General features: G+C 35.6%; 2 protein-coding genes and 1 non-coding gene across 3 annotated transcripts in view; 2 read left to right on the top strand and 1 right to left on the bottom strand.

Moving 5' to 3' along the window:
• The window catches only part of LOC111411418 (AP-3 complex subunit sigma-like), a 5737-nt gene extending 1066 nt beyond the window's left edge, over positions 1 to 4671 (top strand). The window contains exons 4-8 of the mRNA XM_023041953.1: positions 1714 to 1721; positions 2762 to 2850; positions 3346 to 3500; positions 3857 to 4142; positions 4363 to 4671. Of these exons, the coding sequence (XP_022897721.1) occupies positions 1714 to 1721; positions 2762 to 2850; positions 3346 to 3500; positions 3857 to 4063 (459 nt within the window). The 3' untranslated portion in view covers positions 4064 to 4142; positions 4363 to 4671. The remainder of the gene's footprint in view (positions 1 to 1713; positions 1722 to 2761; positions 2851 to 3345; positions 3501 to 3856; positions 4143 to 4362) is intronic.
• A 2887-nt stretch (positions 4672 to 7558) lies between these two features.
• Positions 7559 to 7630, top strand: TRNAQ-CUG. The gene has a single exon. It is a non-coding gene; the product is annotated as a tRNA-Gln (tRNA).
• Positions 7631 to 8050: 420 nt separating this feature from the next.
• On the bottom strand, positions 8051 to 10672 carry LOC111410551 (probable LRR receptor-like serine/threonine-protein kinase At2g16250). The gene is made up of 4 exons (XM_023040957.1): positions 9952 to 10672; positions 9293 to 9421; positions 9000 to 9022; positions 8051 to 8675 (listed from the first exon to the last, which is right to left on the bottom strand). Exons 1-4 carry the CDS (start codon positions 10557 to 10559, stop codon positions 8176 to 8178), a joined length of 1260 nt encoding a protein of 419 aa, XP_022896725.1. The 5' UTR covers positions 10560 to 10672; the 3' UTR covers positions 8051 to 8175.
• Between the last annotated feature and the right edge of the window lie 8097 nt (positions 10673 to 18769).

Below are 18769 nucleotides of genomic sequence, written 5' to 3'. Positions count from 1 at the left end.
AGAGGATGTTAGGTTTTGGGACTCAAATATGGTTAGGAGTCTTGAGATTGCGTATTAGATTTTTACTTGGAAAGGAAGATTGTATTCAAGTTGAATAAGGAAAGGAAATCCTCTCTCGATCGAAGTTCTATGTACAATTGTAATATAATTTTAATATATTTTCTTACCTTTTATAACTCTTCTAAGGTTGGAACGTGGCCTATAAATACAAGGCTCCTCTCTCAGTTTTGTTTATGCATTATTGTTGTGTCTGTAATTTATCTCCATATCGTCAATTAATATACATTGTTTCTCTGCGATTAACTCTTTTTGTTCCTTTTTACTTTTAATTTTGTTTCTTATTATGATCTTTATTACTTCATATTGTATAATTATTTTCATTCATTACATTCCCTCTAGATCAAATAAGTGGTATCGGAGTTTGGTTTTTTTTTTTTTTCTGTGGAGCGGTTGAGATTTTTTCAAAGATGACTATCATGAAGTATGACATTTCGATGCTGGACCACAATACAATGTTTTCTTTGTGGCAAGTAACGATGAGGAAAATTTTGACGCAGTTGGATTTGGACGATGCGTTACTGGATTTTGAGAAGATGTCAGTTGATTGGACAACGGAGGGATCGAAAGGCTTTATTGCAAATTCATCTATATTTATCCAATAATATTCTGAATGAAGTCTTGAAGGAGAAAATAGCGGCTGCTTTGTGGTTGAAATTAGAACAGTTATGCATGAATAAAAGTCTCACGATCAAACTGGCTCTAAAGAAGAAGTTGTATTCCCATCGCATGGAAGAAAGAGGGTCATTGGAGGACCATATTGCCGTGTTCAAGGAAATAGTTGCAAATCCGGAGATGTTAGAGGTTAAGTATGATGAAGAGGATCTAGTCTTAATTCTGTTGTGTTCGCTGTCTAGTTCTTATCTGTCGTTTTGGAACACTATTTTGTATAGTCGGGATGCTTTGAATATAGATGACGTCTATGATGCTTTGCACTGAAAGAAGAAGTTGAAGCATTTGGTTGGAGTTACATCGAGAGATGAGGAAGCTCTTGTATCTCATGGTGGTCGATGGAGTGGCAGACTGAAGAATAATAGCAATTTGTTTTGCTTCTATTGCAGACATAAGAGATATATTCGAAAGGATTGTGATAAGTTGTAGGCTAAAGGTGATTTAACTGCAAATCGTGGAGTGCAACCATTGACTTCAGACGAAACAAATATAGTTGAGAATTTTTTCGACGATGGAGATGTGATGTTGACCCTGGCATCTGACGTAAAATCTAGGCCTGACGATGCGTGGATTCTCGACTCGGTATGTTCGCATTATATGTGTTCCAATTGGAATTTCTTTAAGACATATGAGACTGTTCAGCAAGGTGGAGTTGTAATGGGAAACAATCAGTCTTGCCGTATTGCTGGGATCGGTCGAGTCAGATTTAGGCTGTTGGATAGGATAGTCAAAACAATTAATCAGGTTTGACATGTTCCAAACTTGAAAAAGAATCTCATCTCGCTTAGTACTCTGAATGTAAAAGGGTATAAATTCTCTAATGGAGGTGGAGTTTTAAATGTCCGAAAGGGTGTCCGAATTATATTAGAGGGACGGATGCCTCAGTTGTGCATGTTGTAGGGGAGCGCAGAACCAGCTAAAAGACATATGGACAAGTTCAGTACCGTGGTAGATATTCAATTTGGTACAGTACTTCTTGTGAAGGACTCTAGGTCGGTTCAGAATATTGCTCGAGGAAGCGTTGGTGATTCCGCTTTACCACCAATTTCAGCAATTACATTGTGTTCAGTTGCTAGGATTGGATCAATTAAGCTTAGGTACGGTGGTGTCAATGATGTCTGTAATGCTTTTGGGGACGTTGGAGGTGACAGTTCTAATAAGGGGCCTTCTGTTCAGGCATTTTGTATGATTTCTGCTACAGAGTGTGTTTCGACCCTATTTGGTAAACATTAATTCCTTGGTGGAATTTTGGGAACTCGGGCGTAGGGTTCAGGTGTCGTTTGTAGATGCCGTGCAGAAGACGATGGTTTATATGGAGAGTTTTGGTTACTGCATTAAAGAAATTAGCTATTTTATTTTGATACAAATGGGTTTATTTCTCAGGTGGAGAAATTTTGTGGAGCTTTGCTCGTTGCACCGAAATTTGAGTTAAGGTGGAGATTGTTAGATTTTGTGACTCAAATATGATTAGGAGTCTTGTGAGATTGTATATTTGATTTTTACTGGGAAACGAAGATTGTATTCAAGTTGAATAAGGAAAGGAAATCCTCTTTGGGTTGAAGTTCTATGTGCAATTGTAACATAATTTTAACAGATTTTCTTACTTTTTAGAACTCTTCTAGGATTTGGAACGTGGCCTATAAATACAAGGCTCATCTGTCAGTTTTGTTTCTACATTATTGCTGTGTCTATAATTTCTCTCCATATTGTTAATTAATATGCATCGTTTCTCTGTGATTAACTCTCTTTTTTCTTTTTTACTTTTAATCTTGTTTTTTATTGTGATCTTTATTACTTTATATTGAGTCATTAATCTCATTCATTACAATCCCTTCGAGTCCAACATGGGGTAAAAACATGGGGTAAAGGCTGGCTGGAGAAATTAGCAAACACTATATTCATAGTTGTATGAACCAACAATAGATTGATCAATGACAATTGTTTGAGTTTCAATGTGGATTATCCTTGGGGTTCTTGCCCCTTGGTGCATCTTGTACTTAGAATCTACAAATAATACTTTGCTGGATGTGAGGCTTGTGTACAATACTTATGCGACTCGATACTTTGTATTCATATTTGATAGCTCTGACAATGAGCTTGCAATGCTAGATCTTATGCAAGGTATATCTAGTCCATCAATTGATGTGTTCAAACTTTGTCTCATTGAACTTTTACTCCCACTTCATTGATCCTCTGCATAATTGAAGCAACTATGACAGTAAATCATGACATAGCTTAGAAACATAAATCAAGTAAGAAAGAAAGTTGATTCACCTGTATGTCATATTTTGGTCACGTCATTATTTTTAAAATGCATGTGATTCTACTGTATACAAGTTGTATCCTGGAACAAACATCACCAGGTTGATTTGTAAAACTGTGGGTATCCACTTTTTATTATTACAGTACTAGCACTGGACATGTTGTAAAAGCCTATTAACTGAGCTTATTGATTTTATTTAGCTTTGAACTAGTCCCAGGTTCCTACTGACATAGAAGAGCATAAAAAACTAGGCATTGTTCTGTTTCCATTTTGAAATTTGTACTCGTGGAATTGTGTGTTAGAGACACCTATCTATTTCTGTTGGTTTGTTTATTTTAATCATTGAATTACAGTTTTTGTAGAGGCATTGGGCAAGTGTTTCAGTAAGGTATGTGAGCTAGACATGGTATTCAACTTTAACAAGGTTATTATTCTTTTCTTTAAAATTAGAAAAACCCATATAAAAATAATTACTGATTTTTTGCGTAGTCATCCTTACTGCTATGCAGCGTGATGCGGAATCATTTTTACTGTACTAGTCTAATAGTTGATTACTCTGGTTAAACTGTTTGTTGTTATTGCCATCACAAGCTTGTAATGAGCAATTGACAGTTATTTCTGCTAAGCTCGCCAAGATTTCAAGTGATAAGAAATTGATATAGTGGAGCAACCAAACATTGTTTTATGTCTATTAACTTCTTATTTAAGTCCTAGCACTTTGTATTGATTTTACTAGTGAATTTTGTTGCTACTACATATGCTCATGCTGCAATAGTGGAAACTGTTTCAGTACTTTTAGCCTAATATCAGTGCAAATGAGTAGAATTTTTTTATTACTTTTGGATACGTGCCAGTTTTGCTTAGTGCTTAATATATACAAATCTCAAGAAGCCTTTCAAATCCTTGTTCTGTAGAATCATGATAGTCGCTGCCCATGGGTATAATTCATGTTTGAGCTGTTTTGCAGGCGCATATTATTTTGATGAATTCATTTTGGGCGGTCAAGTTCTAGAGAAATTTTTTTCAGAAGTTGTGAAGACAGTTGAAGAAATCTCAATCCAAATCTCCTAATTACAGGATAGAGAAGGATGGAGATAGTGCTGAGACTTGCACTATAAGGTTTCATGCAGGGCCCCCTTATGAAGACATAGTAAGTCATCGTCGTTGTCTCCTTTCGGTTTCCAGTATATTTTGTTGTCTTCATCGTCTCCTTTTGTTTTCCAGTATATTTTGTCGTCTTCGTCATCTCCTTTTGTTTTCCAGTATAAGGTTTAATTGGAATTTTGTCGTCCATTGATGACTAGTTCTGTTGGAAACTTATGAATTGACATGACTACGCCCCCTGACTGGTCTCCTCATCTGTGCGCTAGGCATTTCGAATTGTCAACAAAGAATGGGAGTACTCGCACAAGAAGGGCTTCAAGAGTAAATTTAAATTCGGGATCTTGAATCTGTATTTCAACTTTAAACGTTATCGATACCGTCGTTGATACTATTTTGGCACGGAAAATGGTAGAGGCCTGGATATTGCTAATTTATAATTGTTATGAGCTTATTTTATTGAAGAATTTACGTGTATTACTGGATATATATTTTCGATGTTGTGGTTGTTACCGGATATAGACGTGTATAGTATAGCTTTTTCAGGTGATATGAACTATGAAGAAAAACATCTCATATAAATGGTGGCAAAAAACTACTACCATTTGTTAACCATACAGCCTTGGGAATTCCCATAAAAGATATCCAAAGCTCCTAAAAATTCCATCAATTCCTGGTTGGCAGGTTCGACAGCAGCTCTATTGTTCTAGTAACTTCCCTGATCACAATCTTATGTTGAATGGACAAGTGATGAGATGTTAGAATTTCTCAATATTGTGTTGCTGATGATTTATGAATATAATTTAGCAAGAAACATATTGAGATTATTTTTCAATATTGTTGTGTCCTTGCAGTCGGATAACTAATGTTAAGTTGCATCTTTTTCAAATGAAATTATTTCCTGATTATAATCTAATGTAAAAGTCTTTTATTTTTATTGTTCTGGTGACATGCGTGAAAAATAGTTGCAATTTGCGAAAGCTTTTAAGTATAATTATGTGGACCTTAAAATTCTGAATGGATAACCATGGTACTTGTTGCAGTATGTGACCATATATATGTTTGTTTCAATGTCGGACAGTCTCTCTGTAAGCGCTTGTTGCTAGTAAATGTTGGAATTTGCTGGGAAGATATGAAGCAAAATTCTAGTTCTCCTGTTAGAATCAGGATCAAAAACCTACAAAAATTTACGGAAAAAAGGAAAGAAGGAAAATTTTATGGTTTCCCCATTCAGAATTAGATGTGCTAGCCTAGAAAGTGTAGTCTAGCCTCGCTTGAATGCCTTTTCAGAAAAACGAAAAATTGCATCTTTTTCCTGGCCGGTCATGGTTTGCACCTCTAGAGTCCAAATTTGCCTAATTAGAATCTAAATCTATGATGTTGAATATGATATTTATGGATTTCAACATCATTAAGCCCTTGTCCAAGTTCCAATATATTTATAATGGAATGAGACCAAGGTGTTTCAAAATCCACCATCCCAAACAAATAAATGTTGAAAAAGGTAATCCCCCTATGTGCTGAGAATAAGAGGAGCCAACAAACTGAATAATACACGTGGGAAAGCATTTGAGCCCCAAGCCTATGTAATAGTATCAACTCTAAGATGATAGTTTGGCATCACCCTACTGATGAGTCAGGAGGAACGACTGGTGAATCAGGCAACCCCTTTGCCTTCCATTCATTACTTGCATAATGAGTTGCATTCACTTTGTCGTCTGGTATCTTGAAACCTCTTTGCTTGCGGGGGAAGAAGTGGAAACGTCTCTCAAAGTTATCTAATTCTACCCTTTGGCACTTGGATTGCAGCACTGATTATTTCCTCTTTCATACCTACTGATTGTCAATTCTGTTGAGCATGAATCGGGGTGAACACAGGCTCATTTGGCATTTAGAGAAAAAGGAAATGTACACAGGGAAAAGTGAGTAGAATGCGCTTCTGATTGGTTTAGTGAGGTGACGCATAAATTCTGATGGCAGGTGTGGACGATGCGGACTACCTGAAACTGAGATGCACACACCGGCTAAGGCCACTTGGAAAGAGGCGGGTTACCGGTTTATTATTAAATCGTGTGATCATGCAGATGTAGAAGGAAAGTTGGGTATTTTCCAGCAGTGCGGTAGGGATGAACATGCTACTCTAGTATTTGGATGAACCGGTAAGGTCTAATGATGAATTAATGGCATGGGGATCGTCTGTACTCAGCTCCTTGAGAGCACTGGACACACACAGCAGCGATGCAGAAGTAGGACCAACTTAGGAAATTTTAGGGGAGAATTTGGAGCAAGGGTTCACTAGCTCCCGTTTGGCCCCCATTCTTCCAAATTTTTATGGCTGGATTAGTGTTTTTTTTTTGTTTTTTTAAATGTGTGGTTGAAAAAGAATGAAAAGTTTTTTATTTGCGTGTAATATTATTTTATGGAAGATTGTGTGGTTGAAAATGAGAGAGAGAAAAATAATGAGAATGAGAATGGGGTCAAACGGGGAATTTTTGGGACGGTAATCCGGGACCAGCAGGATGTGGTTATTGCAGCTTGCTCAGGGCGCGTTCAGGCCATTTTTCACCATCTGATGCCGAAACCATGGTTTTGCGGAGGAGAGGGGGCTGAAGATTGGTTTTGGTAGTATGGTACGCTCTTCAACTAATTCATGAATTCAAGAACACAGACTAATGTGCACCTAATGCATTGATTCTCTGATATTATAGCATTACTTAGGAAGTTAGGCATGGCTCGTGCTACTTTAAGACAAGAATGGGATAGGATGGCCCCGCACTAGTGGCCTTGCTACCAAATTCCTGATCGATAGACAATGGGTTGATTGTACACCTTTTCTCATCTTGCACGTTGTTATCTATAGAATGGCTACCTTTAATATTGGACTGATGATTTGGATGATACACCCTAAGGTTTTTTCCCCTTCAAGCGTGGAGGCCCTCTTAGAAACAAAACTAGTAGGATTAATTATCATGATAATAAAAAAAATGTCAATTTTTTCATGTGAAAATCATCAAATTCAAAAATAAATGTTAGATAGCACGACAAATGACAATCATTTTTCGATAAGAAATGCAAGTCAACAATTAATTTGTGCTAGGCTTTGTTGTTTTTTTGTGGCTATTATCATAATAAAAGTTTACCATACCTTTTTTTTCTTTTCTTCTCTCTCTCTTTATTTATTATTATTTTTTTTAATAAAGTAAAAAGGGAATGTAGAATAGGAAGTTCAAAATGGCTTGTGTAAAATTTATTGATAATTAGTTCGTTTTTGATTATTCAAAATATAGTTCATTTCCATTAGTCTTTTTATAAGAGGTGTTCAAGAAACTGTTTTCGTAGATCCACTCGATTCCCTAAGAAGAAATTCAAATTTTTTACTGTTTAACAAGTTTATGATGCGTGAGCAAATTATGAAGTATTGAAATTATTATATTTATATTTTTGAGTATTGCAAGAAAGAGCAACGGTCCCATGGTCTAGTGGTCAGGACATTGGACTCTGAATCCAGTAACCCGAGTTCAAATCTCGGTGGGACCTTTTTTGGCTATTCAAATTTTCTTTTTTCATTTTCCATTTCTTTATTATTATTATCTTTTTTTTACACTTCTCCCGCTTTTGTGCTCGAGTATTCATTTAGTTGATCTCTTAGACTTCTTATTCAACCCATTTTATAGCAAAAAGGTGTGTCATTATGGAACTTACATGCCCGTATCCTCATAAAAGATGTATTAGTTTAGGTCATATCTTTGATTTTTTCCTCTTACACTACAGCAAATTCAATAATGAACTATCGCACTGAGGCTGGAGTCATTATCCTGGCTTGTGGCTTCCCGTCCTTGCGATTGATTCTGGATATAAAGTGGATCCAAATAAATGAGGTATTTGAAAATTACGTGTAATATGAATCTTGCTACCAGCAGCAAAATGGAATGAATTTCATCTTTATGAACTCAGTGATCCTCAAAAAACGTATTAACATACAGATTCACATAATCAATGAGATTTCAATAAAATGTTTTTGCGAAGTGAAGTTCTTTGCACCATTTGCAGTATCATTTATTGTGTATGTATACTATATGCAACTAATACAACCATACATTTGAATCCAGCATCTTGTTGTGATCCCACCTTTCCGTTACTCCGTCTGGCCACGTCACAATAGTATTACGATCGTCAGTAGTTATTCCAGAAGCTTTGTCGAGGGACATCGACCCAATATCTTCTGTCGTTTTTAGTGCTTTTCGATAACACTCATCCCTTATTACGGCCAGAGGATTCTCCAAACCTTTGAGTACATATCTCATTGGAGGCCGCTTTGAAGGCTTGGAATTCAGGCAGACCTTAGAAACAATAGCAATGGCCCAAATTTCCTCTAAATGGTCCTCTTCCGTGAATAAAGATGGATCCACAATTTTAGTCACAAGATTTCTGTCATATATACTGATGTAAGGGAGAGATTCAGCAAGCCATATCTTTAAGTTGGCAGTATCCGACATGTCAACGCCCAACTTGCCTGTTACTAGCTCAAGCAACACCTTGCCAAAGCAATATACATCATATCCACATGTTGCATTTGGCTCATCTGGCGAATTGAAATTGAAAAAAAGAAAAAAGTTTAAACGGCGAAAAGACCATAGATAAGTAGACGAAACAGAGAGATTGAGAGAGAGATGAAGAAGAAAATAGCAAGAATATTGGAAAAATCCATATTTTTGCTATACCGGTAGAGGTCAACATCAGTCATTTAGATGAGATTACATAAATTTTAAAAGTGTAGAGGGAAATTTTTCAGAAAAGATTCAGTCAGAATTTTCACCTTGCTGCTAGAGCTAAGAATGCTAAAATCTAAAAAAAGAACTAAAGAAACGACGGCGACGACGACGACAATACAGTAAGAAACACATACCCGAACTGCTTTTTTTGAAATTCCTGCGCACAAAACAAAAGGGCAATGTCAGAACCTAAACCGAGAAGAAAAAGCTCTCTGTAAACCTGAAAATTCATGTTGAAGCTCAAAAGGCACAAAGAAAAGTGGTTCTGCATCCTTTTACAGTTCCAATTTGGCTGTGTTGGCACTCAAAAAATAGATTATAGTTTGTTTTGATGGGTTCACAAGATAGCATAAACTTCAATTGTACATGGTAAGTAACAAACTACTGAAATTTCATTGCATATACATCTAAATCAAGAATTACTCACCGTGGCAACCGCAACAACCTAGTAATCATTTTTGGACGAGCGCTTCCCCTCTGCTCACAGATCTCACTTAGACTTCCAAATCTCACTTCAAACTTCTCATCGAGAAGTATGCTGCTGGCTTGGACATTTCTTCAAGAACAAAAAATGAATTAAAGTCACCTAATTGTTAAGCATATGTTATAGATGGAGGGAGAAGGGGGTGGATCAATGGAACAAATCATGCTACTTTGGACTTCAGTTTGTCTCCTCAGCAGCAGCTATCAATAAAGCATTTTGCTCTACTGTAATTCATGGAGCTTATGCATAACTTAAAAAATGTTTTAGAATTCTTTAGTTTTCAAGGATAACGTCAAATGCAGAACAGATTTCATGAAGTAGCCACAGAGGGCAAACGTGAAATTGACTCCATTTTAGCATGAAAGAAAAATGTAAGTGAAAAATGATAGAAAAACTAATAAAAATTCCTGCGAGTTGGTTAAATGAAAAGGCTTTTCCATAAAAATTGTAATATTCCCTAATATTTACTGCTCAAGTTCCACAAAAGTCACAGGTACTCTTGATGTTCATAATCTAATAAAGTAGCCAATGAATCAAAAATATATATATGATGAAAAAACCGTTGCCAATGAATCAAATATATAAATATATGATGAAAAAACCTGTGCACGATTGGCGGAGAACATTCCTCGTGTAAAAATGTCAGACCTTCTGCCGCTTCAGTTGCAATTTTGAGCCTCGTTATCCAATCAAGTGATACTAAACTATAAAGATCATCGTCTGGAATTTTTTTCTTGAACAAAGAATTTGACAAGTCCCCATTTGGCATATATATGTAAACGAGAAATTTCTCGACCACATTCGTCAAGCTATGGCCAATGAGATTAATGAATCGTGTATGTGAAAAAATCTTGCTGAAAAATTCTAACTCCGAAACGTAGAATTTCGACTTCACTGAACGCAAATCAATCCTCTTAATTACTACCTGGTTCCCATCTTCGAGAATTCCACGGAAGAGATCCCCCGAGTGGCCGTGCTTAATGAGATTTTGTTCACCAAAATCATTAGTGGCTTGGCGAATTTGCTCATATGTGAATAAAATTCCAGGTATTGAATGATTAAAATTTGTATCGAGAAGTGAAGAATTTGAACTGGTAGTCGAGCTGGAATACGATGATATGCTGCTACTGGACTCTTCAAGAGCGATTTGCCTAATCTCCTCTCGTAGCAGAGTGGCTCGGACTAGCCTTTCCCAAATATCCCTAACCATTTCCGTTTCAGCTTGACAATCCCTAGAAAATCATGCGATGACATAATTTGAATTTTGAACTCGTCAAAATTTGAAGATGCTGGTTACGTTTGTGGAAAACTTCACGTGGAATTGAAGAGTCAACCCTGCAAACGGGTTCAATGAATGCAGTGTAAAACTACACGAAATTGAAATTCCATGTCTTGCACATGTTGCATGCTGCATGCACGGACGAATTTAGGATTGGATTCAAAATCGAATTATAAAATTTCAAGCTAAGCTAATACGTGAAAAAAAATATATATATACACGTAAAAAAGAAAAAAATTTCCTACAAAAAAAAAAAAAATGAAAAATGCCTTAAAAAAAATAAAAATAAAAATTCTTGGGCCTTAGGAGGGCTACAGCCCAGCCCAACCCCCCCTACTTCAATCCCTGCCAGCATGACAAGCCAGAAATGATTTCATAGAAGCGCTTTAGAGACAGTAGACCTTTTTAATTTGAATTTTGAACTAGTCAAAATTTGAAGATGCTGGTTACATTTGTGGAAAACTTCACGAGAAATCGAGTAGTCAACCCTACAAACGGATGAATGTAGGTAAACAAGTTCAATGAATGTAGTGTAAAACTACACGAAATTGAAATCCAATGTCTAGCATATTTGCTAGCATGACAAGCCAGAAATGATTTCATAGAAGCACTTTAAAGACGATAGACCTTTCTAATTTGAAATTTGAACTCGTCAAGATTTGAAAAGATGCTGGTTACATTTGTGGAAAACTTCACGCGGAATCGAATAGTCAGCCTTGCAAACAGCTTCAATGAATGTAGGCAAACGAGTTCAATGAATGTAGTGTAAAACTACACGAAATTGAAATCCAATGTCTTGCACATTTGCCGGCGTGACGAGCCAGAAATGATTTCATAGAGGCGCTTTAAAGATGGTAGACCTTTCTAATTTGAATTTTGAACTCGTCAACATTTTAAAAGATGCTGGTTACAATTGTGGCAAACTTCACGTGGAATCGAATAGTCAACCCTGCAAATGGGTTCAATGAATGTAGTGTAAAACTACACGAAATTGAAATCCAATGTCTTGCAAATTTGCCGGCATGACAAGCCAGAAATGATTTCATAGAGGCACTTTAAAGACGGTAGACCTTTTGGAAAAGATGTTGGTTACATTTGTGGAAAACTTCATGTGGAATCAAATAGTCAACCCTGCAAATGGGTTCAACGACTGTAGGCAAACGGGTTCAATGAATGTAGTGTAAAACTACACGAAATTGAAATTCAATGTCTTGCACATTTGCCAGCATGACAAGCCAGAAATGATTTCATACAAGTGCTTTAGAGACGATAGACCAATCTATATGTACAAAAAGTCTTTTCACAGAAATGCAACAGAAAACTCACAGCAAGGTGGGTGGGGTGATTTTTCGGCTCTTTTTTTTTTTTATATCATCACATGGGTCGTTCACGTGTGAGATTTCTAACCAACTCTGTGATACAGTAATCTGTACATGCAGAATTATTCTATATTTTAAGGCCACTTCCAACTTGCACCAAAATTTGAGGTAAGTGTTCTACAATTTTACACCAAAAATTAAACATTATTTCTAACCATTACACCAAAACTTACACTAAATCAACCATGTGTAATCATTTTCTTACTTTTTTCGTTATTAACAATTTATTTATTTGAAAGATTATTTCTTTATTTATTTTTCAAATACATAAATTAGTAAATAAATAAATACGTTAAATTAACCAAAATATTAAATTCATTAACCATTATTTTTTTACATTATTAAAATTTATTTTAACTACACATAATAATAATAATAATAATAATAATAATAATAATAATAATTTATTGTATTAAAAAATATATAACACAAACGATACAAATATCCTATGTTCATTTGTTTGGCAAATGAAAAAAATGGTAAAATAGACTTTGCACTGTTTGGTGCAACATGGTTTAAACTTTGGTCCTACATTGAAGGCGTTTCGCACCCTACTTTGTGCATTTTCGTGTTTTGGTGTCTCCTTCGAAGATGCCCTAAGAGGCAATAAAGGAATACCCCATTGCCTTGCCGACGACTAATTTTCGAGGCATTGAAGTCATGGCCCAATGTCCTATCAGCCATAAACAAAGTCTTCGACAGAGATGGCAATGCTTGGCTCGGCTCGCGCTTGTGAGAAGCTCGGCTCGTCGCTCATGGGGAGAGCTTGACTCGACCTCGTAAGCTCGTGGGCCGAGCCGAGCTTGGGCTCGCGAACTTGCCGATTTTTTTTTTAATGTTGAAAATAGATAAAAAAAAAAACTATATTTTATTTTTTTAACAAAAAATAAATAAATCGAGCAAAAAGATTTGATTAAAATGATTCTTTTTAAAATAGATAAAACATAAAGTCATAAACCCTCCTTCTTTATTCGGGTTTGGGACCGGCTACTTAAACTTTGAGTAGGCGGAGTTAAAAATTATACACGAATAATTTGTAACGTGTACAAAATTTTAAAGATAATTAAAACGGTATTATAAAATAACAAATTGTAATTAAATCTGTATAATTAAATATCACTTACTCTACAACATGTAATTTCGCCATATTTATCTTGTTTTCGAAAATAAGCGTCTTGCTAATCCTTCATGTACATTAATGTTTCTAAAATGTCTTCTTTTAGTCGGCTCCTGACCTCAAAAAATCCCTCTTACCTGCACTAAAAGCAAACTTCGAGTTACAATGCTAACTGAAGGTGTCAGTAAAACTTTTGCAATTGCGAAACTACTGGCCCTTGTCGTTCGTACCTCTGCCAGAATTCAATAATATTTTTGAAATTTTTTTAAATGTTTTATTAATAGACATATTATGATTAAAAGTAATCAATTAATTTAGTAAGCAACATATTTGCACTTTTGTCCGATGTTTGAACCGATGGAGATGCATCAGTCAAAGTATTACTAGATGAAGATGAACCTATTGCATTTGAATCATACATCTACGTGCTAATGCCTTGAACTAAATTATATATTTTAGCATCGTCTTCTTCAAGTTCAATAGAAGGAGTAGGCGCAAAGGGTATTCGACTAATATTTGTACCCATTCGTTCAGCATATAATTCATACATTTCACTTAAAATTCGTTCTAAATTTCTATATGTGATAGGTGTACCAAAAGTTAAAGTTTTAGAAATTTGATCAATTATATATATTTAGTTCCTGATAAATTATATCAGGGGTCCATTATGCATGGTAAAGGAAATAATATAGGCAAATCTTTCCAATATTTTCTAAACTTCAATTCCATAAAGTATATAGTTGTACTAAAATTATGGTCATTTTTATATATATGAAAGGTCCTAGCAATTATCTAAAGACGTTCTAGCACCATACAGTTAGTGGGATAATAAATTTCAGATAAAATATTTGTATTATCATAAAAACTTGCCAAAAATCTTTTAACTTTTAAGGCTAAAAGCCAATCGAATTTGTTCAGAATAGTTTTGTCATCGTTTCTAATATGTCTATTGCTGTAAAACTCAGTTATTAAATGTTCAAAACCTTCAAATGACTTTAACAATAAGTAAGTAGAGTTCTATCTATGATCTACGTCACTAACAAATGTTTTAGAATTCGGCTCCCCAAATTCGACACAAAATTTCTCAAATACTTGTTTTCTACTAAAGGAGATCGTAATATATATTAGTGTATTACTAATTCTTTATATTTCATCTTTTATGTATTTCAAACCATCTTGCATAATTAAATTTAAAATATGACACACACAACGAATATGAAACAAATAACCACCAAAATCAAGCTGCAATACTCTTCACAATACTCTACACAATTTATCGACAACTATTTTATTAACATTAGTATTGTTGAATATAAAAGAACGAATTTTACTTTCACAATGATATTTTTTGATAATAGTCATAATCACATTATATATATTATTAGCGTTATGTGAGAATTTAATAATTTTAAAAATAATAATTTTTTTATTCATACACAAAAGTGGTTCGATGTAGTGTGCAGTTGCAGCTCTATAAGCTTTTTTTATTAATCATCTCCCTTATATCCAAAGTTAAAGATATATAACACCACCATATTTTTACAAATCCAAAATTAATTGTTGTTTTGTTTAAAGAAAATACTCTATTGTATCCGAACGAAGAGTGTTTCGACTTACTCCAATGTACCTCAGTTGAAGATATTCTTTCATCTATGAGACGAAATTTTGTTATCGGCTATTGCAAGAGGCAACTCAGCACCAACAATAAGTTTCACCTTTTCTGTTCTAGCATTCTCCTCTGAGTACATCCAAGTGATGAGGGACGAAGTTGTAGCACCGGCGTTGTACTACTAAATTGCAATTGTGTTTGACTGGCTTGAAGAAGACCATGTTTGGTAGCACAAACTTTGTAGTGACGGTTGAGGTGGGCGGTACCAATGCCTTTTTGCCATGCTAATTGTTGTTGATAGTATTTACATACTACTTTGAATTCTAAGACTCCATTGACAACACGGCCCGTTGAAATCAATTTAACGTGATCCCAACATTTTGCCTGCTTTTTCCCCTTTCGCTTCTCTTTAGCATCAGGAATGATTACTTCGTGTTATTCCTCCTCTTGTTCTTCTTGGGATTCGAGAACATCGATGTCATCCAAATCAATTGAATTATTGTTGGGATTCGCCCCCAAATCCAAATGTGGAATATCTTCAGGAATTGGTACTTCATTTAGACTAGAAAATTGATTCCAATATTGACTTTGTGCCGATATCGAACAAACCCTCGACAAATGAGCGTGGATTCATTTCAATTTGTGAATAGTGATTGAATTGTAAAAATGAATCTATATAATATGACTATATTGTATAATTGTAGACTAAGTAAAAGTTGAGACAAATCAATTGAGACTTGAGAGCACAAGAGAGATTGAGAGAAAGAGTGTTGAGAATCTTGAGATAATGAGAATTCAGAGTTGAGAGAGTTTATGAAAAATGTTGGGCTAATTGTGGGGCATTTATAGAAGAGGGGGGGAAAATCAATTTCAGGGATCGGAACGATTATTGATGAAGGTTTTAAAAGTGACCAAAATGGTCACTTTTATTAAAAAAAGTGACTGTTTTGGTCACTGTTCAAGACAAGCCACGAACGGCCCAATTCGTGGCTCGTATTGAACAAGCTCGGCCACAGGCGGCTGGCCCAAAGGTGAGCCGAGTTTGAGCTAGTCTGCTCGGTTCGGGCTTTTTTTACGAGTTCGAGCCGTCCACGAGCCCCGTTTTGATGAGCCGCTCGACCCGTTTGCCATCCCTAATCTGTGATGATGGATAAATTAATGCAAGATTGTCACTTTCTTCTCCTAAGTGATTTGAGTTCTTAATCTATGATCGAAAAGTTAGAAATAGACTCACAACTCTTACGTAAAATATACACCTGATTCACAATTATATTTTCTTCTCTATGTGTCACTCTAGCAATCACATTTTACTGTCCCACTTTAAAGCGTTAGAGCACATAAAATTGTGGCATCTCCCATCACTTTGTATTTGGAGAGGCTCCAATCTCGTGAGTCTAACACTTGCGTTTCAAGTCCGTGTTGGGAATTTACTTAATCATGTACAGCTGAAAATAAAACAAATTTCAATTCCCAACAAGGATCTTCTTTGTGTTTAGATAGAAATTGTGATAAAAATTATACATTCTTTAATTTTTGCAAACTCCTTTACTGTTCTTTTATACCAACAATCTTGATCTGTCATCCACAACTGTTTAATTGTCCAACCTCTAATGAAAATCCACACGGGAAACAAGATTGAGAGAGAACCAAGATTTACTTTTCTTGTGCTAGTAAGAAGAATGAAAATCACTACAATTTCAAAACCCTAGATACTTATTTATATAAGCTCAAATGGACTTGGCCCGTGTCCTAACTCAGACCAATATTTAATTAACTCATTTAATTAAATTTGGTCCATGAATTAATTAATTCGGGCTTATTAATAAGAAATACAATTAATTAATTTATCCAACACTTGTTAAATTAATTAATTGATAAATCACCTCTGATCCTGAGGTGAGGGTGCGATGCCTAAATCTTCTAGTTCTCCTTTTGTGTTTGACCCATTAGATTCCCAATCATGATACCTAACGATTTGTATCTCACAATCACAATTCCTTATGATTAACAAATTACCAAGATTTAAATATGCGAACTCTATTATTTAATTTAATTGAATATTAATTAAATAATAAAATTGTTATAAAATTACATCAATTATATATTAAAAGTGCTTATATCCAAAGTTGATTGAATTTAAAGCATAACACTTATAGTGCATAGGTAAGATAGACTCTCTTGAGACGGATCTATTGACGTGTCAATTCTCAATCAGATTTGGAGGTCAGCTCAATGCATAAATAATTTTTATCCAGTATAGTTTGGTTTTAAGTGCAAAAGTTGGTTGCTAATGAATGGTCTTCTCCCAGTTTCATCACTCAATACTACAATCATTCATAAATCTTAATTTTTCAAACAATTTTTTTAAATAACATCCTACCAAAATTAATAGATAGACTGCTGAGTCAACTTGGCTCTCCGGGGCACTACCTAGGATGCGAGCTAGAGTGTAATTTTTATCGTTTGAGTTTTTCAAGTTTATATTGGATTCTGTGCTAAAAAGATCGAATTCAAAAATATATGTAATTAGGGTTTTGATAAACGAACAGGAGTCGTGACAGCCCGTCATAGTAGCAAAACCCATGTAATTATATGAGTTAATTTTCAACACACCAAGCGCTTGAAGTACAGAAACAGATTCAAGATGAGAACGAGCGTGAGATTAGAGAAAAGAAGAAGAAGATACTTGTTAACACATAAAAATTCAGCCAAAATCAAATGGCCCAAGGAATGAAGCCCAATTGGAGGATCCCTAAATCAGATAGCCCAAAGAACGAAGCCCAATTAAACTATTCAAGATGAAGGCCCAAATAGGGAGGCCCAAGAACGCGGTAACACCATCGCCCAAGTTTGCAAGTCGCACAGAATCTGAGCGAATGGAGTGCCATGCAGTCGCCCAGAGCTGTTACTCTATTCTCGCCCAAACCTTCGAGTCGCCCAAGGTCTTAGCAAACATAAAGTGTTATGGTTATCAAGAAGTGCAGTATAGGTTTGGAATTTCACAAACGTTGATGGTAGATCACGGAACATCTTTGAATGGGGATCAAGTGAACAAATTTTGAGCGAGTTTGGGATTAAATTAGTAAACTCCACACCATATTACGCTCAATCCAACGGACAAGTAGAATCTTCTAATAAGATTCTAAAAAATATCATCAGAAAGATGATAGATGAAAATGCCAGAAATTGGCACGAATGTCTGAACAAGGCCTTGTGGGCTTATAGAACATCACCTCAGTCAAGTACCAAAGTTACTCCTTTCTAACTTGCTTATGGACAGGAGGCCGTTTTGCCTATGGAAATCAACGTGCAATCGATTAGAGTGTGTTTGCAACATAAGTTGAATGATGACGAGTATATCGAATCACTAGTTCAAAATTTATTGGGGTTGGACGAATTAAAGTTGGACGTCTTAGATAGATTGCAAGTTCAAAAACAAAGAATGGCTAAGTTTTATAATAAAAAAGTCATAGCAAAGTCATTCAGCCTGGGTGAACTGGTTTGGAAGACGATACTCCCTTTGGATAGCAAGGATCCAAAGTACGGGAAGTGGTCGCCCAATTGGGAAGGACCATACAAAATAAACAGTGTGTTGCCCAATGGAGCGTATCATTTGGAAGATTTGGATGGCACCAAGCACGTGAGATTCATTAACGGCAAATATTTGAAAAAATATGTTCTCTTTTTATGGGAATGTGAACAGATAAAAGTATAATCAAAATATGTTGAACGATTAAGGATAACAAGTTCAGAGTGAAATATGTTCAAATAAAGTCATTTATTATCAAACGTTCATTACAAAGATGCAAAGATACAAATAATGGATATTCTACAAACTACAATTAAAAGTAAGCTAATCTCCCGGTCGATCGCCGCGTAAGAGGGTGGACTGGCCTTGCACCGCCTTCCTAAATGCATCGCTGCAATGGTGGGATCGCCGAGTAAGAGGGTGGACTGGCCTCACACCACCTTCCTAAATGCATCGCTGCAATGACGGGCAAAGAGGTTGAGAAGCACTCTCAGCAAGCAAGGTGGC

Source organism: Olea europaea, chromosome 15, assembly GCF_002742605.1.
Source record: "Olea europaea var. sylvestris chromosome 15, O_europaea_v1, whole genome shotgun sequence".
In the NCBI taxonomy this organism is placed as follows: Eukaryota; Viridiplantae; Streptophyta; class Magnoliopsida; order Lamiales; family Oleaceae; genus Olea; species Olea europaea.
Note: the sequence above shows the minus strand (reverse complement) of the source record. Positions and strands in the feature narration are given on the sequence as shown.